The following is a 25,259-nucleotide window of genomic DNA, read 5'->3' as shown; positions in this document are numbered from 1 at the left end:
AATTAAAGCAATGTCCTTGAATGAGTCAGCATTAACAGAAATAGTCCGGATTTCCATTCAGCTGGGATTGATGAAGCTCTGTCTTATCAGTTGGCTCGTTACACGACAGGGTACCGCACAAAACTGGCAATTTCACAGTGATTCCCTCTATCCTTAGCAATTTTGATGTACCCGTCTTCACCCCAGTCTGTTCCCCAGCTGGAAAATAAGAAAATCCATTGGTGTTGGAATCCAAACGCTAATAAAAGAGACATGTTTGGAGAAGCATCTGTTTTAACTCTGGTATACAATTGGAATTATTTTAGGGACTGAATTCTGGAATTACTGAGCTAGATAATGAGTTGTAAAGAATAAGTTGCATCAGGCTGGAAAGAGTCAATTGTTTTCTTTTACATCAATTGCTGATCTGTACAGTCCGTATGGACTCACTACAACATTTAAAATGGCATGAGGTGAGATCATTATCAGGGATAGGTTTGCAGCTGGAGTAGATATGAAGGGGAAAGTGAATAGGGACGAGTGAGAGCTTTATAGATGGCCTCCTGGAGATTTCCTTCTTGCCATATGGAGGAGGAGATTTTCTCAGAGTTTTTTTTTACCATCATCGTTCTGAGATTGCCTGCTACAGGATATAGTCTGTGCAGAGCATGAGTTGAATTGGGCACAGGTTACCCAGTGTCTCCTGAACTGCAACGATACCTCGGCCTTAAAATTTGTTCCATATCCGGTTACCCTGCCCAAATCACATTTCCAGCTTTACCAAATTGTTCCAGCACCCATTACACTGTAATACTATCTACCTTATTAAACAACAATGTCTATGTTTTTATAAGCCACCCACATACTTTTTCCTCTGGGAAATCATGTAGAAATGTGTGTATGTGTCAGTGTGTGTGTGTCTGTGTCTGTGTGTGTGTGTGTGTCTGTGTGTGTATATTCACCCGAACCACAGGACTTATTTCATCAAACATTTTGTATCTAATCTGGCCCTGAAGATGTGACTGCTTCTTTCAAGCCTGACTGCCGTGATTGTAATAACGGCAGCCAGCGACGCCTCATAGAATAAATCGCTGAAAGGAGACAGACGGTGGTAGTTGATGGAAAATATTCATTCTCGAGTTCAGTTACTAATGAAGTACTACAAGGATCAGTTTTGGATCCATTTTTTTAGTCGATTTTTATATAAATGAACTGAACGAGAGCATAGAAGGATGATGGATTAATATGCGGATGACATTAAGTTCGTTAGAGTTACTAAGGTTGTATGGATTGCGGAGATAGCGAGATAAGCTGAAGAGCTATGACGAAAGGTAGCGAATGCAGTTTAACGTGGAAAAGTGTGAGGTGATTCAGTTTGGAAGGATTCCAATGTAATGGGCGAAGAGTCAGATTCGTGCTTGTGTAGATGAGCACAGAGATCTCGGTGTCGAGGTACATCGATGTTTGAATGTTGCCTCCCAGGTTGCTGGGTTATTGAGACGGCATATGGTGTGTTAGCTTTGATTGTTAGGGGGATTCAGTTTCGGAATTAGGAGATCATGCTTCAAGCCGGACTAAACTCTGTTGCAACCATATTCTGGGTAATGTGCACTGTTCTGGTCACCATATTACAGGAAGAATGTGCATGCTTTGGAACGGGTTCAGATGAGATTTACTGGGAAATCGCCAGTTATGGAGGGAGATATTAAAAGGAAAAGCTGTGGGAGTTAAGGCACTTTTCGTTAGGAAAAAGTTTGAGAGGTGAATTAATTGAGACACATAAGTTAATTAAAATATTTGATAGGTTGGATAGTGAGAGGCTTTTTTCCTTGAATGGCGATGGCTGGCAGGAGGGCTTTAAAATCAACAGTGATAGATATTGGACAGATGTCAGTGGTAGCTTCTTTCCTCAGATTGTTGTCGGGGATTGGAACTCTGCCTGCAACAGTCGAGGTATTGCCACATTTCAGAGTATTTAAATGGTCATTGGTCAGGCATATGGACGAGAATGGAATAATGTTTGTTACATGGGTTTCAGATTGGTTCCACAGGTCGGCGCAACATCGAGTGTTAAAAGGCATGTACTGGGCTGTAAAGTTCTATGTTCTACGTTCCAAAATTGGGGCTGTTATTCTGATCCCATCAGTGCCCTAGTGACAAGTGGTTCGAGCTTTGTCCTTGTATCCCTGTGAACAGTTTGTACAGTTGGGTTTGGGATCTGACTGTGCCGCCCATTTCACCAGTAACTTGTTTTTTTTGTTGTGTATAGCTGTTAATTTTAACCGTATGTTTGTAATTTGTACTGGTAAGTTTAAAAAATGGTTGTGATTCAGGGATAATGACACTCTGATTCCTGCCTCTGTATGAAGCAATCCTTCACACAAGAACTGTACACTTGTAAGTGCAGCGTTACTTGGTGATGGGATACCTACCTCAGACTTTTTTTAGATATCATCTCAGACAGCACAACCATTAAGCATTCAGTTCCAGATAAACACAGTGTTACGTGCTCGCTGAACAGATACACAGTTTGCAGCACAGAGACAGGAAATTCATTCCATGTCACTGTCCCTTCTCCGTCTGTGATCAGGTGTTTGTTATTTCATAGAGTACGGACCTGTTTTTAACCAGCCAATAGTTCATTCCATCCTCAATTCCAAAACCAACCACCAGCACTTCATCGGTTACATATCCATTGCAATTTTCATCATAGTAAACTCCTGTAAGGAGACACATATTAAATGGTTTATCTGTGAAATATTCAATTCGTGTTAATTTAGCTTTGATTAATGAACACTGATGTGTCTGTTTTTTCCTAACTGTCTTCAAATTGATCGTCCTCACTCCGCACCATTACATCTGTTGACTTTAATCAATGTTTCCCAATGACATCGCCTCTGCCATTCTCACTTCCTCTCGGCACATCCTTCAGAGTCATAGAGTTTTATAGCGTAGAAATGCTTCGATCCTTCGATCGAAATCGTCCATGCTGAGCACATAACCTCAACCAATCTAGTCCTATTTTCCAGCAATTGGCCAATATCCCTGTAAACCATTCCTGTTCATGTAGCCATCCATATGCCTTTTCTAATGTTGTATTTGTATCACTCTCCACCACTTCCTCTGGTATTTCATTCCAGACACGTACCATGCTCTGTGTGCAAACATTGCTCCTCAGATAACTTTTAAATCTTTCCTTTCTCGCCTTAAACATATGGTCTCTCGTTTTGGACTCTCCTTCTCTTTATTCGTCCCATACCCATTATTGTTTATGAACATCCACAAGCTCACCCTTCAGTCTCTGTCGTACCAGCGAACAAGGCTGCAGCCTTTTCAGCCTCAGGTGAAAGTGAGGACTGCAGATGCTGGAGATCAGAGTCCAGATTAGACTTAATCTGGAAATGCACAGCAGGTCAGGCAGCATCTGAGGAGCAGGAAAATCGACTTCATCAGGAAGGGCTTTTGCCCGAAACTCGATTTTCCTCTTAATCCAGATACAGTGAGTGTCGCGTCTTCAGTTTACAATTAAAAAAAAACGTTGACATGTGCAGTCACTCAGCAGCACATCAGGACAGTTACATCTCACTATCAGTTCTCTTAGCTATAGCACAACGTTTTGAGCTATTTGCATGACTCCGAATGGGAGCAGGTCCATTTCTCATTACCACTCCTGAGCTCAGTTTGTAGCATGGTCTAACTTTAACTCGATGATATCTGACAGCACTGGACGGCATGTAACACGGGGGGAGTGTAGACAGGAACAATGGCAAGGGTCATGGTCCATGGTAAACATTGCAGTAATATTAATGCCAGAATAGTGACAGTAAATGTGTCTGTAGATGTATGATTTCTAATACATTTTCTTGAACAGTCGATATTATGATTCAAAGACATCATCCAGTGCTCTGCGACTTACCTCCTTTATAATGTTGAAAGGATTTCAGACTTGCATTAATCACAACAGACATCGGTCCTATCTCTCTCACAGCTTGTTCCAATGCTGCCTCGCCTCCCCAAACCCATTTGTAGTCAGTGATTTTAGCAGCAATTTTATCTGGCTGAAATCTGCAGTAGTCTGTATCCTAAATTTTAAATAAAATGTTCAAAAGGAATACTCATTAAGATCATAATAAAGCTCTTTTTTTCTTTGCTTGACACTTTTCTGCATTCCGACTTTGGCATCCACTTTATTTTCCCAAACCTGTGCGATATTTGTTCACTACTTGTTGAGAAAAAGGCACATTTTGCGTGACTTAGCACCAAAACAAACCATTTGTTCCAACTCGTCCTCGCCGGTCACATATCCTGACGTATTGTAGTCCCATTTGCGACCACCTGGTCCTGAACACTTCCAATCCATATACCCATCTCCGTACCTTTTTAATTTTGTAATTGTACCAGCCTCCGCCACTTCTTCAGGCAGGTCATTCCATACATACATGATCCTCGGCGCGAGACAGTTACAACTCAGATCATTTATAGGGTTTTCTTGTGTCAAACTTAATATTTATTGCTCAATGTATTCGAAACATTCTACACTTAGACCAAGCAATGGTATTACAAATGACTTGAAATGTGAGAAAATAAAAAAAAGTACTTTGCCTTGACAACTCAATATCCCAATCAAGCTCACCATCGAGTTAGCTCATACAGAAACTACATTTGAACGAGTTGAACCTCTTCACAGTTTTCGGTCGACTCATCTGAAACTTGTGATCATACATTAGTGAATTAAATTCTTCACATACAGATAACCGTTTCCCTTACCGTCAATAATTACATCATAAGAGTCATTGGATTACAACTAATTAGTATTAGTCACAGAACCTATTCAAATATTTCCCCTTTCATCTTAAGGCTCTGCTATCGAGGTTTGGACTCAGATCCCATGGCTACAACATTCTGCTCTTCACCCGCTTCATGTATGTCATGATTTTATAAACCTTGATAATGTCACCCCTCAGCATCTGTTCCTCCGCTTGGAGAAAAGCCCCAGACTATTCAGTCTCTCCCGATAACTGAAACCCAATCCCAGCAACATCCTTGTCAATATTTTCTGCACCCTGTGAAAGTTAACAACATCCTCCCCTGAACAGAGCAACCAAACATGTGTACAGTTTTACAAAAGTGGCCTCACCAATGTCCTGTACAGCTGCAATATGACGTCCCAATACCTGTATCAATGTTTTGAACAATAAAGGTAAATGTGACAAATGCCTCCTTCACCATCCTATCTATCCTCGGCTCCACTTCCAAGGAATTATACACCTACACCCCTCGGCCTTTCTGTAAATTCTTGCATGTTGGAAATGATGGAGTATATTGATTGTCTAAAGTATGGCCTCAATACCCGTGTTTAAACGAAAATTGGAAAATTATAAATATGGTGACTTTGCAGAGTGTTGCTACTGTCTGATGGAGTGAAGATTCTGGTCAATAATTTTCAATTACTTCTCACCAATGTTACAGTTACTTCAGCTTCAGGACACAGGGCAGAATATGATGCCAACTCTGGGGTGAGATTGATACTGGGAGCGATATTGAAATGGGTGGTTGTGTGTAACAGGAGGGATTGCCACATTCACCCAGATTTAATTCCAAGATGGTTTAAAATGTAGTTGTGGCAGACTGTGTAGCGTTCATTCCCTATTCAAACTTGGCTTGGAGAAGGTGTGATGAGCTGCCTTCCAGAACATTTGAAGAATTTTTGATTGGTACTATTCTGTTCGAGAAGGAGTTCAAGGCTTTTGACCCAAAGTCGGTGACGGAATGTCAATAAATTTCTGAGCCCGGATGGTGAGTGACTTGAGGGGATGTTGCAGGGAGTGGTGTTAACTGTATCTACTGCCCTCCTTGGCGGAAGTGGCCTTCGGTTTGGAAAATTCTGTCTTCACAGCTGTAGTTCGTGGATTGTATATACTGCTATCACTTTGTGATGATATTGGAGGGAATTAATATTTGTGGATTTGATGCCAGACAAATGGAGTGAATGTCCTGGATGGTGTCAAACCTACTCAGTGTCAAAACATAGAACATTGAACAGTGCAGCACAGTGCATGCCCTTCGGACCCCAATGTTGTGTCAAACATTTATCTTAATCTAAGATCAACCTAAATACACACCACTCAAATTGCTGTCATGCATGTGCTTGTCCAGCAGTCGCTTAAATGTTCTGAATGTCTCTAACTTTACGACCAAAGCTAGCAGTGCAGTCCACGAATCAAAAACTCTTTGGAAACAACCTACCTCTGGTATCTTCACTTTACTTTCTCCAGTGACCATAACTGTATGATCTCCCGTGACAGCCTTTTTCCTGGGTAAACGTCTCTGGTTATATTCCACTTCTTTATCCAAGCCATTTACAAAAAAAAACAACAAAGAGCAAAGGCCCAATAACAGATCCGTGCAGGAGTTCACTGGTCTCCGACCTTCAAATGAATGACATCCCATCCACGACCATTTCCTGTCTTCTATCAGCCAGCCAATTCCGTATACAGGCAGCCAAATTTCAATAGATCCTATATCCTCCTAACTTACTGAATGAGCCTGCCGTGGGGAACCCATCTAATACCTTACTGAAATCCATATACATTCTATCCACTGCTCGACCTTCATCAACCTGTTTCGACCCATCGTCAAAGAACGCAATAAGAATTGCGATGCATGACATGCTCCTCAAAAAGCCATATTGATTTTCCTTAATCAAAAATCATTGTCCAAACAATCCAAAATCCTATATCTGCGAACTTTTTCCAGTACCTTACTGACCACAGACGTAAACCTACCTAGACAATAATTTCAGTTTGTTTTCACCTATTTAATTCCTTGAAGAGAATTACAATATATGCCTCCCTCCAAACATAAAGAACTACTCTTGTGAAGGGTTTGGATTCAAAGATCATTGCCAGATGTGCTGCAATCTCACTTCTCACTTCTCGGAGGAAATGTGGATAGATCTGATCCCGCCCTCGAGATTGAATCATACTCACGCTTTCCAGAATTTCTACCATATCCACATTCTAAATATCAATCTGTTCAAGCCTATTAAGCTCTTCCCCAGTATTTTCTCTATCATCAAGCTCCCTCTCTCTCATGAATACTATAGCAAAAAAAAATTCGTTTTGATCCTTCTCTATCTCGCCACGCTCGATGCTTAAGTTCCCTCCATTGGCTTGGACCCAGCTTAGACTCTCTCAGATCATTCTCTTATTCCTAATGTACGTGTGCAAAACATTTGGATTTTTCCAAATCCTTCCCGCCAAGGCTTCTTCATGCCCCCAACCAGCTTTCCTCAGTCGATTTTGAGTTCGTTCCTTTCGACCCTGTAATCTTCAAAATTTGCGCTAGATCCCGCTCTTTTGCTCTTGTCATCCAGGGCTCCTTTCGTTTACAATTCCACACCGGTCTCATTGGGACAAAGTTATTCAACACAGTAAAAATAAGCTCCACATTTCTGTTGTGCATTTCCGTAGAACAATTATTCCTAATTTACACTCCACAGGTCCTGTAGAAGAGCAGTAAAACATCCCGTCTCCAGATTAAATTCCCTCTCATACAGGAGAAAGTGAGGACTGCAGATGCTGGAGATCAGAGCTGAATATGTGTTGCTGGAAAAGCGCAGCAGGTCGGGCAGCATCCAAGGAGCAGGAGAATCGACGTTTCAGGCATGAGCCCTTCTTCCTGAAGAAGGGCTCATGCCCAAAACGTTGATTCTCCTGCTCATTGGATGCTGCCTGACATGCTGCGCTTTTCCAGCAACACATTTTCAGCTTCCCTCTCATACAGTCCGTTTCTATTCCTCCCCATGTCGACCGCAAAGTTGTAGCATTAATGCTCTCTGTCAACGAAATGCTCTCCCACCGAAATATCTGACATCTGGCCTGGCGAATTGCCTCGCAGCAAATCCAATATGGCCTCCCGCAGTTGGCCTATCTATTTATTGAATCAGGAATACTTCCTGGAAACACCCAACAAAATCATATCCATCCAGATAGTCTGCACCACGGATGTTCCTATTAATATTGGGGAATTTCAAATTACCCTGATCAGCAATTCTGTAAAATCTGCACGTTTCCGAGATCTACTGTCCAATCTGTCCAATGTTTATAGTAGACAACCAATAAAATATCTGTTTCTTTCTTTGTTGTCGGAGCTGCAGTCATCCAGGGAAGTGGTAGTATTCCAACATATCCTTGCCTTTTGTTTAGTTGACGGAAAGGCTTCAGAGATGTTGATAGTGTGCGATTCAGTGATGGGTAAATTATCTCTCTTGTTGGATTTTGTCATTGCCTGGCACTTGTCTGGTGAGAATGTTATTTGTCATTTATCTTCGCAAGTGGAGATATTGTCCACACCTTGCCGCATTAGACACAGATTTCTTCAAAATGTGATAAGAAGGGCTTATGCCTGAAACGTCGATTCTCCTGTTCTTTGGATGCTGCCTGACCTGCTGCGCTTTTCCAGCAACACATTGTCAGCTAAATTCAAATGGTGCTGACAATCGTGTAGATATTCCCCCTGCTTACCTTTTGGATAGAAGATCACTGACGAAGCAGCTGAAGATGGCTGTACCAAGAAGGCTACACTGAGGAACTCCGATCGAAATGTCCTGAGCAGAAAGACATCAAATAACTGCAAACACCTTTCAGTGTGTTCGATATAATTACAACCAAAAGATTTTTTTTCTTCCAATTCCCATTCACTCCAGATTTTCTTGGGCTCCTTCATGTTACGTCATGCCTTGATGGAAAGGGGTGTCATTCTCACTTTAACTCTGGGGTCAGGTCGTTTCCCCAACTATGGAGTGTAAAATAGGGACTAAAGGTGTAATGAATCACAAGCCGAGTATTCGTGCTGGAGTCCAAACTGAGGCTGCCAAATTGGCAATTTATAATACTGAGCAGTCCTGATCCCAATGCCAATATAATTCATTCAGGGTGAGTGAGGTGCTCAATATGAGAGGTCAACGACATGAAAATGTGTTCAGCATTGCTTGTAGATTTAGGGGTCGGGAAAATATCAAGTACCAGTTGAGGAAGGGTACACCTGCTGTTATCTTACCTCACTGCACCACACCCCACCCCAGCCAAACACACCCCGATACAAAGCTGTGTTGTGATCGTCACCTGCCCTCCTCTCACTCAATCACTTACTGTTGGTCTGTTACCCAAGATCAATACCAGCCCTCAGGTTGTTGCACTAAATGTTACTGCCTGCCTGTTGAGCAGGGCCACTGGCCTCTGGCTGGTAATGACCACTCCTTGGCGCTGTCATTTGTGCAAAGCCCTCCTCTTGTCCAGCTCAGTGCCCTTCCCTGTGGCTTCATGAAAAGAGGGGACTCTGTTAATGTTGACTCGCCAGCCAGTGAGTGAGGGGCCATCACCTCCATAAAACATAGCCATATAATAGGTTTAGTTTAGACCGATGCCCAGTTACCAGATCATGTCCGCCTGTCACATGACGAGAGTGTTTCTTTCATTTAGTTGTTTCTTTGGCCAATGAAACGCTGGATTTTGGAGAGCAGAGTGGATGGGCAGACAATGGACTTAAAGTCTGCATTGTCTGTGGCCTCAGTTTACAACAGGAACAATTAAGCAGTGTTGACACAAACCCAAAACAAACGCAACAGCTGTCCTGGATGATAACGCACAAGTCATCTACAATGAGTCCAGACATGAGAGTGTGGAAGAGCTGGGGTAAGAACTTGAAGAATGAACTGAAAAACAAGTTGAAACTGTGTGACATTGAGACAAAGAGCTGGGATTTGCAAGCAAGAGGCTGATCCCAATCAAATCCAATACGCGGGGCAATTGTGACGTGTAGAAAGACAACAACAGCTTCTGGAGGAACAACATCAACTGTAAAGCAACTTACGCAAAAACGTCTCCTGAGTATAGATTCAAGCTAAGTTTCTTAATTACTCACAATATGCCAAATGTCAACCCAGCAAGTTGCACGGTAAATGATATTCCTAAAGAGTAAACACCTCTCTTTCCAAAGGACCATATTTACACACAGACTTAACAACGACATGAGCACATAATTCGAAGATTTCTCATCAAATGTTCATAACTTCTTATAGCTCACACTCCAAACGTAACTTGTTCCTTTTCATGTAAAATTGCAACTTATATTAGAGTGACTGACCAGCCCGATGGGGCATATGGGAGAAGCAGACAGACTAAAAATAGTTACCTTTATTCCTGACTCTTCAGATCTGTCCATCGCTGTGTTAGGATGTGAACTGTTATAGTGAATGGTGCACGTACCCGTCTGAAGGACAGAACATGCGGAATGTTCCGTTGATTCAGCTGAACGTCATATCCACATGCTAACTCACAGTATCATAGTATCCTCAGAGTGCAGAAAATGCCCATTCGGCCCTACCTTATCCCTGTAACCCTGCGTCTCCCATGGCTTAGACACCTAACTTATAATTCCCTGCGCACTATGGTTAGTTTAACATAGACAATCCCCCTAACCACCACATCTTTGAACTCTGTAAATGGTGATCATTAATTCACAGAAATGGAAGTACTCTTAACTCCTCAGACACATTGGCTGAAGGTACGAGGTGTTGGGTCAAGATGTAGGAGAGCATTCCAAGATAAGGTTGAGATGACTGGGAGTGCTGAAAGATTATATTCTCTCAGCCTTCTTAATACTACTTGTACAGTGACACTTTCAGAAACCTGAGGGCAGACTCTCAGGGAAGGATTGACACAGATCCAGCATGGCAGATCCCATTTGAAAAGCGCTGCATTCCACGGTCTATTGCCATGGATGTTGGAATAAGTCCGTGCTTTTGTAAAGCACCTAAGGATTTTCATTTGAGTTATTTACTGTCACGTGCATATTCTTTGCACATACAGTGACATGTGTTGTATAGTGTTGCCACGCTGCAGCACCATCTCAAAACACATTTAAAATCACAACATACAATATAAAGGAGAAAGAAATGGAGAAATAAAGAAAACGTCCAACTGCATAGTCCTTGCTAAGTGCTCCATCATGGACATGCTGGTCAGGCATGTGTCCCCTTCTCTATCACCGTCGGAATGAAAGTCGCCCAATGTTTGGCAGCATCTTGACTCCGCTGATGCCTTGGTCAAAAGGAGGCCTTGATGGACCTCACTGATGCTGCTAGGCATGACATTGGTCCAAACACGATTCTGTTGTTACCACGAGGCTGCTTTCGACATCGGTTACTAATGCAATCACTGCAGTTGCTGCCGGATCTTGTACTGTGCCGAAGCTCCATTGCTGCCTCCATGAATCTGTGATGGCGACCTGCACTGACAGGTACCCAAACTCAACTTCTCCCCATCTCCATGAATCTGTGCTGGATACAGATCATGACAGGAACCCGAAAACACCTTTCCCCTCCCTCCATGAATCTGCGCTGGATAGCGACACTGACAGAACCCAAACTAATCTTCACTAAATTATGATGGATGCAGGAATAACAGGAAACCAAACTCACCTTTTCTGCCTTCATGAATCTGAGCTGGATACAGATACTGACAGGAAACAAATCTCACCTTCGCTCTGCCTCCGTGAACTTCTGCTGGATACAGACACTGACAGAAAACTAACCCACTTGCACGCTACCTCCATGAATCTGTGCTGGATGCAAATGCTGCCAAAATCCCAGACTCACCTGCACAGCTAATTTTGTGAATCTATGATAGATACCGACATTGCCATGAACGAAAACAGAGCTCATCTGCTCCTGCACGAAACTGTACTGGATATGGACACTGCCACGGACGTAGACTCATCACCGCCTGAGCAGCCATGAATTGGCGTCAGGGCAGGAGCCATGAGGAACCCAACCTCTCTCGGCCATCTCCGTTGTGAGTCCGTGCTGCTCGACTCACTCACAGATTTCGCTGCTCTTCACCAAGAGGTAATTAAAATAAACTCCAAGAAAACTTGCAAGTGAATGCAGACAGGACAGAAGAAATGAAATAAAACGAAATGAGAATGAACCCCGACTCCACCACAATCTTACTAGAAGTCTTGGGGATTTACCTTTCCTGTGTAAGGGTAAGTTTCCTCAGAGTTGATGCCTTGAAAATCAATCACTTGATCAAAGCCGTTCATTGCCGTTCCAGTAGAGCATCCGTTTCTTGGTTCCTGACAATCAATCAGATTCTGTTCACTGAGAGAAACCAGGTTTCCATGCCTTTTTGCCCACTGTCCTTCTATGGCACCAGTTGCACTGAAAGCCCAGTCAGAATGACATTGACCCTAGTGTTGACAGAAATATAACCACATTAAATCATATTGATCGAAAAACGATAGCCAGTTTGCATCTGCATTCATTTGGAACACCGTCTCACACTAATGCTCTTAGTCTAAATGTTTGTTCAGGTTTCTCAGAATTACACGAAATCTGTGAATATCGGTGTGCCTGGGTTCGGATTTGATTTGATTTATGTATTGTAACGTGTCGCGAACAAAAGTGAAACCCTTTGTTTATGAGCAATAGAGGCACATGATAGTATGCGAGAATGAAAAGATCAAAAAAGACTTGGACAAATGGTACATTGTAGAGAGTGGGCACAAGGCAAATTCAATGTAAGCAAGACCAGTATGATTTGAGCTAGAGAGTCTCATAACCGTCTAATAACAGCTGGGGAAAAGCTGTTCCTGCACCTGCTGGTGGATGTGTTCAAGCTTCAGTATCTTCTACCTGACGGAATGCATGTAAGGAGTACATTACCGGGGTGAGGTAGGTCCTTGATGATTTTGCCTGCAGTTTCGTGGCAGCGAGATGTGTAAGTGGAGTTCATAGATAGAGTATTCGATTCTATGATCGTCTGGGACTCGCACATAACCTTCAGTAGTTTATTATGATCCTGAGCTTCGCAGTTGCCATACCTGGCCTTCTGCACCCAGACAGTATGCGCTCAAAGGTGCAGCTGTCGAAGTTAGTGAGGGTCCTTGTGCACATGCCAAAATTCCTGAGCTCTCTGGGGAAAAAGAGGTGTTGTTGTATATTTTCCAACGGCACAAACACATGGTATTTTCCGGAAAGTTTGTCCATTTTGGTCAGTCTAGGAAATTTGACATTTTCCATTCTCTCAACCTCATTCCCATTGATGGAGATGGAAGCGTGTTGTTCTCCTTTCCTTCTGAAGTCAATTATGTGTTCTTTAATTTTACCGAAATTGAGAGAGAGAGAGAGACGCTATTCTCATTGCACCACGTCAATCTCCCTTCTGTCTTTTCATTAGTCGTTGTCAAATTCCCCTCCTGTTACAGTGCTGTCGTCAGTGAATGTATAGATGGTGTTCTTTCGGAATTCGTGGGTGTAAAGGGAGTACAGTAACTGGTTGAGCACTCATTATTGGGGGACGCAAGTGGTGAAGGTTATTCGGGAGAAGGTGCAGTTGCCTATCTTCAATGATTGGTATCTGTGGGTCAGGCAGCTGCGGATCAACTTGCAGAGGGTAGAATCATGACCAATGTGACAGGGTTTTGAGTTCAATGTGGAGAGGATAAGAGTGTTGAAGGCAGAGGGGTAGTCAATGAGCAGGAGTCTGACAAAAGTGTCCTTGTCCAGATGTTCCAGGGGTGCAGGGCGAGAGATATTTCACCCACTGTGGACCTGATACTTTAAAAGGCAAATTTTAAGTGACCGAGGCAGGCTGGGAGAATGGAGTTGATGTGGACCCTCACCAGCTTCTCGAAGCACTTCATGATGATTGTGCTCAGGCCACTGGTCGGTCCTCATTAAGGAACAATGCATGAGTTTTGTTTCCTCACTTACGAAGATGATGGTGGACTTCTTGAAGAAGGTTGGGACTTCAGCTTGTAGAAGAGAGAGTTTGAAGATGTCGGAGAATTTTCCGCTAGCTGGTCCACACTGGAGCTGAGTGCCTGGTTGGGACAGTATTTGGGCCAAGCAGCGTCCTTCGGGTTATTCCCAGGAGGACTGATCTGATTTCTACAGCAGTGACTAACAACTTGAAGCATTGACATGTTAAAGGATTATTTGATGATGCAAAGTCTCCTTACTAGCAAAACTTGTCTCATTATTCAATTTCCCCTCTTGACAAATTCACAAAATGCATTGGCTATCTAGGGAACATGGCATGGCTCTCAGAGAGGGACAGGATGAACGCTGTTTCCGATTTGTTACAAACGACCATGGTGTTCGATCAGACCAAATAGCATCTCAGGGCAAGATGCACAGGCTCCTGTTGTATGGGCTTGCCCATGAACTTTGGCATCTGGCATTTTCTGGTCCCCAGTCCAGGGATCGACCATAGTCTGGTGCGGGGGCGGGGGGGGGGGGGGGGGGGGGGGTGGGCGGGGGGGGGGTGAGGTGGGGAGTTGTATTTGCGTCTGCAATCCAGAGACTTGGTTTCAACAGTCCTTTGCCGACAAAGTGACCAGTTCGGGGATTGGGAACTTTTGTCACAGGAAGAAGAGTTTGCAATTCTTCACCTCTGAGGGCTGTGCGTTAAGAGGTATGGGAGATTGCAGTTGTGCGCGAGGATGGGTGATAACAAAATATGCAATGGTGAATAAAATGAATCTTGGATGGGAAGGGATTCCATAAATTTGTTGGATGAGGTATGACGGTATTTGCAGCACAGCCTTACCTCTGCAAACCTTGTTCCTCTTCCTTCCACATATGACATCAGGCTCTCAGTACACACATTGATCCTATGTGACCATGTCGTTAGGCATCATGGTGCTGCAGTTATATTAAGCCTTCTCTCCACCGAGAGAGAAACAGCCAAGTGGAAGGTCAAGCTGATACCACTTATCGAAAAGGATCAAATAACGTACGAGGTTTGTCACGCTTGCCACTAAACCTCCCTTTCCTTCATTGTTTCAGATTTAATGAATATCAGTTACTGGGTTGGGCAGGAAGGATCGGACTCCTTGTTGCTGCCTGTTAGCCCTGCAGTGGTTTGTTCAGTCAGCCTCGCAGCATTTCTGTCTGGCGGGGATGAGGAAGCTCTGACAATGATGAGCAGAACTGGGCAGCAGTTTGCAGGTGGAGGCTCAGCCACTTCTATGACATCTTGAGTCTGGATCTTCGGTGTGACCTGTGTGTGCTTCCTCCTCCAGCAAGGCACTGTCCCTATTACTTGTTATTACAAAGTGGCACCTCGACTACAGGCCCGTGGAGCAGTGGTCGATGGGTTACAGCTTTGTGCCCATGGCCAGCAGAGGCTGGGGTTGCTGGGCCTGCTTCTCCATGGCCACTGCGAAACTGTTCTTGGAGATTAGATGATTCATTCATTGGGATATCTGGGTCCCCATAGTGTATCTGCATCCCTGTCGTCTTTCAAGTGTATATCCCTGTCTGCTGCATCTGCTGCTTCCTGGTACATGTTGATATTTGCCGACACCACAGGGTCTCTTCTGCCCGTCCCGGGTCGCTGGCAGCCCTCTGAGTTCTGTGACAAATGACACAGTGAGGTGCTAACCAGACTGTGCTCCCACACCCTCAATAGCTCACATTCCCAGGAAGCTGGTGGTGTGTGCTGGACGCAGCCTTCCTGATATTTCATCTGAGGCCGCAATGCTTTCATGCTCAGAGAACGAGGAGGTGTCTTCTTACCCTGCGGAGCTAGAGTAAATGCTGACAGAACCGGCAGACCACGAGAGACAGAAGTTTCTGGGACCAATGCAAAGATACACTGAAGAATTAATGAGACTGACAGAGTGCTAACAAAGGAGTGAAGAATGGTATTTTCTCGCTTAGTGGAATGTGGGTGTATCATGTTTTCTTGTGAGAAACAAGAGTTACTCCTCACAGGTTGAGGAATCTAGTGTTAGACACCTCTCCACCAATCCAAGAGGTTTCTGTCCTCCAGTGTTCCCTCTTCTCCTTGAATGACAGAAAGGGAAGGATTGAGTGAGAGATTTAAGTTTTGCATGGTTCTTGGTGTTGGTACATGGCGGGAGGTATTCCAAGGTAGTGAAGTTGAAATGCCGATGCGATGTTGGTTTGGAAGATGAGGAAGACGTCAGTGACAGCATGAATCTGGGTAGGAGGGGGTGCTGGGGCTGGGATAGAGTGAGTCGGAGGGAGAAGGTGGGTGGTCACAGAGATTCTGACACATCGCATTCTTACGGCACTGTTGGTTGTTTTTCTGTACCATTCTCTGGCATGTTCCAAAGCATTCCTATCTGAGCAGGGCAAGGTTGCCATGCTTGTGCTCATGTGGGTGCACAGCAGCTTTTTTGTGATGGCTCAGCTCCCAGGATATCGGGCACTAATCAGGAATCTATTGAATTGTTCCGGGAATAACGTGTGGGAAGATTAGGCTCGAATCGGATATGTGAGATGTTATAGCTGCATTGACGTAGCTAACGAGATGGTTTTTACAACGATAGTGAGAAATCTCACTGAGTCTCATGGTGGTATCCCTCCTAAACATACAATGCAACTGACACTTAGAGAATTACAGTATAATCCGATCTTTTACAACTCCCATTTGTACACAATACTTCATATACTTACCAGCAGGCTCTGCCTTCCTGTCGATCAGCCTTGTCAGGTTGGAGAGCATGATTGAGAGAGGTACAAAGCCCAACAGAAGTGAACTGTGAACGTGGTTTTAAAAGTTGGGGTGTCGAGCATATGATCGAATATCCTTTGAATGAGACTGGTCATGTTATCACAAGGAAGCTTGGCATTGCAGTTTGCAACATTACCATTGTTGAGTTTTGCCAATGTACATTTAAACTAATATTTATTATATCGGAATTGTACTGGTAGACTTCAATTTTACAATTTAATCTCACCATTGAATTTGTTTTTGAAGTAAAATTTCTATAGATATTATGAGTAAAAGCACGAACATTACCATTGATACATATACCATGCTCCCTTGCCTGACCATAACCAACACCAGGAAACAAATGCAACAAGAAAGCAGGAGAAGCAATTTAGGTTAAAAATGATCTACTGAAACGGAGCCTTTCCTAACAATTCCTACAAGCTGATCATAATGTCCAATCCTATTGAGAAATTAATGTCTGCACTTAATAATCTTGAGAGCTTTTTCTGATTTTTACCTGGTTTTTCACTGGAGTAACTAATCCTTCTCTACGCCAGTCAACAGTTGCAGTTCTCAATTCAATGTGACTTTCTTCAGATTCACGACTTTCATCTCTTTCATCAGTTTCAATTTCAGTCATGTTGACAGCTTCGATTCGGAGAAATCCATTCATGAGCTTATTGAACTCTTCATTGGTCTGAAAATTCAAACACATTGGTGAAATGATTGACTTTTAGTGGTGATTATGTCAATAACGTAAGAGAGCTACATTCTACATATTCGCTGACATGAGCATGAAGTGCGATGAAAGCAATGAGGGCACTCGTTAATCGTGTTTAATCTTTGACTGAATAAATGAGCAGCAGGCAAAGAAGTGGCCATCCATTTCGTCCGAATCCAATATAAAGCTGTGTGAGAAACCTCGAGCAGCTCAAATATCTCTGTTCGATTGTTCAATTACCAAAATGGCAGGAGCTTTATACATGTGTTTCATTTCGCAAGAATCAGTTCGATAGTCGTCTCTGATCATTAAAACCTGACAGGTCAATTTCATCATGGAAGGATAGGTTAAGTCTCCTCAGATTGGTGGGGTTTATTGGTGTTTGAGATAAACCTTCCCAATCAGGAGGATTACAAATTTCATCAATTGCCTGACCTGATTTCCGGATAACACGTTGGCCTTGAGTTGGCCTCATGGCCCTTGGACCATTAGATTTAGATGCGAAACTCAGATTGTTCATTTTCATGAAGATACTGGATTGGAATGGTTAGAAAAGGACCAGATTTGATGCTATCCATCATCACATAACTTATCATCCGGAACTGTGGATGTCTACATATCAAACTGAGATTGCAGACTGGTATTGAATCATCTTGTATCTCTTTTTGATGGGTAGGGAGGGGTATATGTCGGTTTGAAAGTGGATTGTATATGTCCCATCCTCTGAGTAATAAATTGGGCCCTAGGTACATGCAAAAGTCCGAGTTGCGACTGCCTTTTTGCAGGCTATATGGAGCACGCCTTGTTCCAGTCCTACTCTGAGCCCTGTCAAAGTTCTGTCTCTGATCCATTGATTGTTGCTTCCTACTCTCACCCAGAATTAGAAAGAGTAATCAATTTTACTTCGAATTTCCACCCTTGTCCCAACTTCACTTGGAAAATCTGAAAATCTTCCTTTCCTTTCTTGATTTTAATGTTTCCATTTAAGGGCTATACCATCGACTGTCTCCCACAGTTACGTTGAACTACGTCTCCTCACACCCTGCAATCTGCAAAGATTCCATTCGATTTTCCAGGCTCTCCACCTGTACTGCATGTTCATTGGTGTCACCACCCACTGGGGTGTTTATCCTTACCTAAGGACTCCTCTCAATGCTGTTGACAGGCTGTCTTACTCAGTTTGCGCAATTGTTTCCTCACCCATAAGAACATAGGAAATAGCAACATGAGTAGACTAGTGGCCCCTCCACCCTGCTCCATCATTCCATTCTGATTGACCCAAAATTGTCCATGTTCCCGTTCCTTCATTTTCATTGTAACCCTTGATTCCCCTACCGCTTAAGAATCTCTCTCAGATTAGGCATACAGAGAGGCCTAGTGTCATAGAGATGTACAGTATGGAAACAGACCCTTCGGTCCAACCTGTCCATGCTGACCAGATATCCCAACCCAATCTCGTCACATCTGCCAGCACCCAACCCGTATCACTCCAAACCCTTCCTATTCATATACCCATTGCAAATGCCCTTCAAATGTTGCAATTGTGCCAGCCTCCACCACATGGTCTGGAAGCTTGATCCATCCATGTACTACCTACTGTGTGAAAACGTTGCCCCTTAGGTCTCTTTTATGTCATTTCCCTCTCACCCTCAACCTTTGCCCTCTAGCTCTGGATTCCCGATCCCAGGGAAAAGAAATACTTTGTCGAATTATCCTATGCATGCACCTCGTAATTTTGTAAACCTGCATAAGATCACTCCTTACCCTCTTACGCTGCAGGGAACACAACCTCAACTTGTTCAGCCTCTTCCTATCGCTCAGTTCCTCAGTCCTGCCAAAATACTTATTCATCTTTTCTGAACCCTTTCAAGTTTCACAACATCTTTCCGAGTGAATTGAGACCAGACTTGCACGCAATATGCCAACAGTGGCCTAACCAATGTCCTCTACAACAGCAACATGACATCCCAACACCTGTATTCAATAATATGACAAATACAGGGGAGCATAAAAAACGCTTTCTTCACTTTCCTATCTTCCTGCAAAGACATTCAGGCCTCAGAGAGAAGGATTTCCTCCACACCTCGATTTCAAAAAGCTGTTATTGTGATTCGATGATGTCAATTCCGAGCCTCTCTCATTCACGTCAACATCATCTGTGCACTCACCCTTTTAAACCAAGTAAGAACATATAAATTTCAAAGGGATCACCTGTCATTCTTATAAACCCCATTCAGTAAAGTCCCAACCTGATTAGTCTTTCCTCGCTGGACAATATTTGATGCAGTTGTTCCCCTCCATCCCAGAAGAAAAATATAATTATTTCTGTCTTCACTTTCTACCATCCCATTCTCTGTTTCTTTTTTAGCGAACAAATCGTCTACCAATGCCAATATGTTACGCACTAAACCATAAGCTGTTATTTTGTTTAGCAACAGCTGATGTGGCACTGCATGACATGTCTTTTAAAATTGCAAGTGCACACAATATATCGGCTTTCCTGTGGTAAAAAAAAAGTTTTGTCTCTTTGTTCACTTATTAACATTTGTGTGCACATAGGTCCAGCAAGTTATTAAAGAGGCAAAACAAATATTTGTCTTTAATGCAGGGCAAAGACAGTATCAAAGTGGGGAAGTCTTGTTGCCATTGGACAAACACAGAAGGCACTGTGATGAGCATTGATTTCACTCGTTACGGAGGAATATTTGGAAGGAAATTTGAAGCTGGTTAATCAAAATTATTCCTACGAAGAAGAGGGTTATCACAAGAGAAACATTTTCACAGACTGGGCTCACTCCACAATAAAGTTGAGGAGAATGAGTGCTGATCATACTGAAACAAATAAGATTCGAGGGGGATTGACAGGGCAAATGGTGAGAGGATGATTTTCTTGATGGGAAATGTGAGAACAGAACCAAGGCCTGACGTAGTCATTGTCGCTATTATTTACTTATCTATGCGACTTAACTCTGTGATCTGCCTGTATTGTTCGCAAGACAAAGCTTTTCTCTCTGCCTCAGTACATGTCACATTAATTTCAATTCGATTCAATTCAATTCAGTTCAGTTCAGTTCAGTTCAGCTCAGTTCAATTCAATCCAATTCAATTCGATTAATGTATTTTCAATTCATGGAATGCTGGTGTAATGTTGATGTCATTAGTCACATTTTTTTGAGATGCCAAGAATTGGGGAAATTACCAACTGTCCTGAGGAGCAATAATACAGAGAGAAGGATCATGTACTTCAATTTGATTGGAATGCAGACACGTTTAACTGCTGTGAGATAATGTTTAGTCAGCGACAGGTAGGGCGGAGCCAGAGATCCAGCAGACTCAAGAAGAATATTGTTGCCGAAGGGAGCAGCTTCCACAGTACAGAATGCAACTCCGGCTTCCAGACGTCATAATGGACAGCATCTGTGAAGACTTAACAACATAGAGGTGTATCCATAGTGTGACTGCCGTCTATAGAAGGAGCCCAAGCCAGCCAGTGTTAGAACATAGAACATAGAACAATACAGCACAGAACAGGCCCTTCGGCCCACGATGTTGTGCCGAACTTCTAACCTAGATTAAGTACCCATCCATGTACCTATCCAAATGCCGCTTAATGATTCCGACTCTACCACTCCCACGGGCAGCGCATTCCATGCCCCCACCACTCTCTGGGTAAAGAACCCACCCCTGACATCTCCCCTATACCTTCCACCCTTCACCTTAAATTTATGTCCCCTTGTAACACTCTGTTGTACCCGGGGAAAAAGTTTCTGACTGTCTACTCTATCTATTCCTCTGATCATCTTATAAACCTCTATCAAGTCACCCCTCATCCTTCGCCGTTCCAACGAGAAAAGGCCGAGAACTCTCAACCTATCCTCGTACGACTTCCTCTCCATTCCAGGCAACATCCTGGTAAATCTTCTCTGCACCCTCTCCAAAGCTTCCACATCTTTCCTAAAGTGAGGCGACCAGAACTGCACACAGTACTCCAACTGTGGCCTAACCAAAGTCCTGTACAGCTGCAACATCACTTCACGACTCTTGAATTCAATCCCTCTGCTAATGAACGATAATACTCCATAGGCCTTCTTACGAACTCTATCCACCTGAGTGGCAACCTTCAAAGATCTATGTACATAGACCCCAAGATCCCTCTGTTCCTCCACCTGACTAAGAACCCTACCATTAACCCTGTATTCCGCATTCTTATTTGTTCTTCCAAAATGGACAACCTCACACTTGGCAGGGTTGAACTCCATCTGCCACTCCTCAGCCCAGCTCTGCATCATATCTAAGTCCCTCTGCAGCCGACAACAGCCCTCCTCACTGTCCACAACTCCACCTATCTTCGTATCATCTGCAAATTTACTGACCCACCCTTCGACTCCCTCATCTAAGTCATTAATAAAAATTACAAACAGCAGAGGACCCAGAACTGATCCCTGCGGAACTCCACTTGTAACTGGGCTCCAGGCTGAACATTTACCATCTACCACCACTCTCTGCCTTCGACCGGTTAGCCAGTTTTTTATCCAATTGGCCAAATTTCCCTCTATCCCATGCCTCCTGACTTTCCGCATAAGCCTACCATGGGGAACCTTATCAAATGCCTTTCTAAAATCCATGTACACTACATCCACTGCTCTACCCTCATCCACATGCTTGGTCACCTCCTCAAAGAATTCAATAAGACTTGTAAGGCAAGACCTACCCTTCACAAATCCGTGCTGGCTGTCCCTAATCAAGCAGTGTCTTTCCAGATACTAATAAATCCTATCCCTCAGTACCCTTTCCATTACTTTGCCTACCACAGAAGTAAGACTAACAGGCCTGTAATTCCCGGGGTTATCCCTATTCCCTTTTTTGAACAGGAGCACATCATTCGCAACTCTCCAGTCCCCTGGTACCATCCCCGTTGCCAGTGAAGACGAGAAGATCATTGCCAACGGTACTGCAATTTCCTCTCTTGCTTCCCACATAATCCTAGGATATATCCCGTCAGGCCCGGGGGACTTGTCTATCCTCAGGTTGTTCAAAATGTCCAACACATCTTCCTTCCTAACAGGTATCTCTTCTGGCTTACCAGTCCATTTCACACTCTCCTCTTCTACAATACGGTCCCTCTCGTTCGTAAATACTGAAGAGAAGTACTTGTTCAAGACCTCTCCTATCTCTTCCGACTCAATACACAGTCTCCCACTACTGTCCTTGATCGGACCTACCCTCGTTCTCGTCATTCTCAGGTTTCTCACATACGCATAAAATGCCTTGGGGTTATCCTTGATGCTATCCGCCAACGATTTTTCATGCCCTCTCATAGCTCTCCTAATCCCTTTCTTCAGGTCCCTTCTGGCTATCCTGTATCCCTCCACTGCTCTGTCTGAATCCTGTTTCCTCAACCTTATGTAAGCCTCCTTCTTCCTCTTTACCAGACATTCAACCTCTCTCGTCAACCAAGGCTCCCTCACACGACCATTTCTTTCCTGCCTGATAGGTACATACATATCATGGACACGTCGTATCTGCTCTTTGAAAAAGTTCCACATTTCCACCATATCCTTCCCTGACAGCCTATGCTCCCAACGTATGCTCCTCAAATCCTGCCTTACAGCATCGTAATTTCCCTTCCCCCAATTATAAAATCTACCTTGTTGTGCGCACCTATCTCTCTCCATAACCAAGGTGAAAGTCACAGAATTGTGATCACCATCACCAAAATGTTCACCCACTAACAAGCCCACCACTTGTCCCGGTTCATTACCGAGTACCAAATCCAATATGGCCTCCCCTCTGGTTGGACAATCTACATACTGCGTTAGAAAAGCTTCCTGGACACACTGCACAAACACCGCCCCACCAAATCTACTTGATCTAAAGAGCTTCCAATCAATATTTGGGAAGTTGAAGTCGCCCATGACTACGACCCTGTGGCTTCTGCACCTTTCCAAAATCTGTTTCCCAATATGTTTCTCCACATCTCTGCTGCTATTGGGGGGCCTATAGTAAACACCCAACAAGGTGACTGCACCTTTCCTATTTCTGACTTCAGCCCATACTACCTCCAGAGGCAGATCCCCCTCAAACTTCCTTTCTGCAGCCGTTATACCATTTCTAATTAGCAATGCCACCCCCCGTCCTTTTTTCCCACCCTCCCTAATCTTACTGAAACACCTGTAACCAGGAACCTCCAACAGCCATTCCTGTCCCTCATCTATCCACGTTTCCGTGATGGCCACAACATCGTAGTCCCAGGTACCGATCCACGCCTTAAGTTCACCCACCTTATTTCTGTTACTCCTTGCGTTGAAGTATACGCACTTGAGCCCATCTCTGTGTCCGCAAGTCGTCCCTGTCAGTGCTACCTTCTCCACAGCCGCCCTCCAGTCTTGGGCATCCTGACACACAGCTAGCTTACTTGCTGGACTACAAGTCCGGATCCCATCCCCCTGCCAAATTAGTTTAAACCCCCCCGGAGAGTGTTGTTTAATGCAATTTAGTTGTACAGAATCTGATCGTGCAAGTGAGCAGAAATTATCGAATCAGGGGATTGTTAGTCATTAGAGTTCTCTTCCGCAGAGAGAAATGTAGACTTGAGTCATTGAATATACACAAACTTGAGAGAGATGTTTTTGATTTCCAGAGGAGTTACGGGTTATAGAAACCTGGAATGAGAAGGAAGGAATCAACAATTTGGAGTAAAGTGAGATCAGTCATTGAGTGTACTGAATGAGTGAGTCAGCTTGGAGGACCAAATGTCCAAGTGCTGCTCATGTAGCTGAATATAACTTCACAATTATATTGCTTCACAATTTCACAATGACCAGCATCAAATAGATCTCAGACGATACATCCTGTACACACCAGAGCTGCAAATTTGTTCATTCCCACTTTAGATGTGTGTTTTCCCAATGAGTGTTCGATGTTGTGTTTTTCGATGTATCTCATATTGTCCTCCCATGTCATTCTCCTGTAGCTCTCCTCATCCTGAATAAAGAGATTAATATAATCAGGCTGCAGCATCTTTCATTTATAAAATTATACAGAAGCATTAAAAATCCGCTTGTGAAACCTGAAAGAACATTTTGCTGTCAGGGTCCATCCTCCCACCCAAAATTATTAATCAGGTTCCCCTCACCCCACTCAAAATAACGCGCCCATAGCAAAACCTGTCGAGCTGCCAGTCTGAGAGATTCATGCTGAAAGTGAATTAAGAATAAAATAGCTGAACAAGAGGATGGTTTAATCGACCGTCATGAATGACGTTGACAATGGATACGTTCTCTCTCCTACCACCTGTCCCAGTCTGAAGTCAGATTAAGCCAGTGGCAGGCAGGGAATTCAATAAGCCACGTCCTTGCGAAAAAGCCGAGGCCAATACATGGGCAATTACTGTGCATGTATATACCTTCTTATCCTGTTGTGTGAGAGACCTGCCTTAAGCTGCCAGCATAGTAAAATCAGTGTCGGCAAAGAGACGCTTCATTGAATGGGCCGCTTGAGATAATCAGACGGCTTCCCCATCCCTCTGTCTCCAAGTTGCCAACTTACAATTGCCTCTTCAACACCAAGAATGGATCTTAATCTTCTAGAGACAGTTTGTGGTCTTTGTAGTAAATCCAACAGGACTGCAGCGGGATCCTAGTAAATTAAGATACACCAAGTCGCTACTGATTCACTTTGTGTTTGATCAGTTCTCTAATGAAGTTAGAAACTTGGAGAATACCCATTGAATTTCAAGACCAATATTTTCTCAATGTCACTTCACTCAACAGGTACCTGTCATTGACTGCAACTACATATTCTCAATCTCTGCCAATTGTGTGCAGATCATTCCTATTCTGAGTGAGCTTAACATTACAGACTCTCCTTTTACCTTGGTGTACTGGTTCCCATGTTGTGATTTCCAATTTTTCCAGTCTTCATCCAATTTCGAATCAAATGTGCCTGTTGAGGCTGCAGCCAGAATAGATACCGCCACACTGCCCAGAAAGAGCCAGAAGTTCATGATGGACAACCTAATAGGCAAA

At 43.6% G+C, this 25,259-nt stretch overlaps 1 protein-coding gene across 1 annotated transcript; it reads right to left on the bottom strand.

Moving 5' to 3' along the window:
- On the bottom strand, nucleotides 1-25,259 carry LOC122548119 (procathepsin L-like). Its single transcript, XM_087985412.1, has 7 exons — nucleotides 25,106-25,259; nucleotides 24,094-24,216; nucleotides 17,029-17,208; nucleotides 12,013-12,231; nucleotides 3,896-4,061; nucleotides 2,597-2,699; nucleotides 1-198 (listed from the first exon to the last, which is right to left on the bottom strand). The coding sequence occupies exons 1-7, from the start codon at nucleotides 25,235-25,237 to the stop codon at nucleotides 99-101; spliced, it is 1,023 nt and encodes a 340-aa protein (XP_087841538.1). The 5' UTR covers nucleotides 25,238-25,259; the 3' UTR covers nucleotides 1-98.

This window comes from Chiloscyllium plagiosum, unplaced genomic scaffold, assembly GCF_037043375.1.
Source record: "Chiloscyllium plagiosum isolate Xiang-an unplaced genomic scaffold, Cpla_swu_hap1 HiC_scaffold_52, whole genome shotgun sequence".
Lineage (NCBI taxonomy): Eukaryota > Metazoa > Chordata > Chondrichthyes > Orectolobiformes > Hemiscylliidae > Chiloscyllium > Chiloscyllium plagiosum.
Note: the sequence above shows the minus strand (reverse complement) of the source record. Positions and strands in the feature narration are given on the sequence as shown.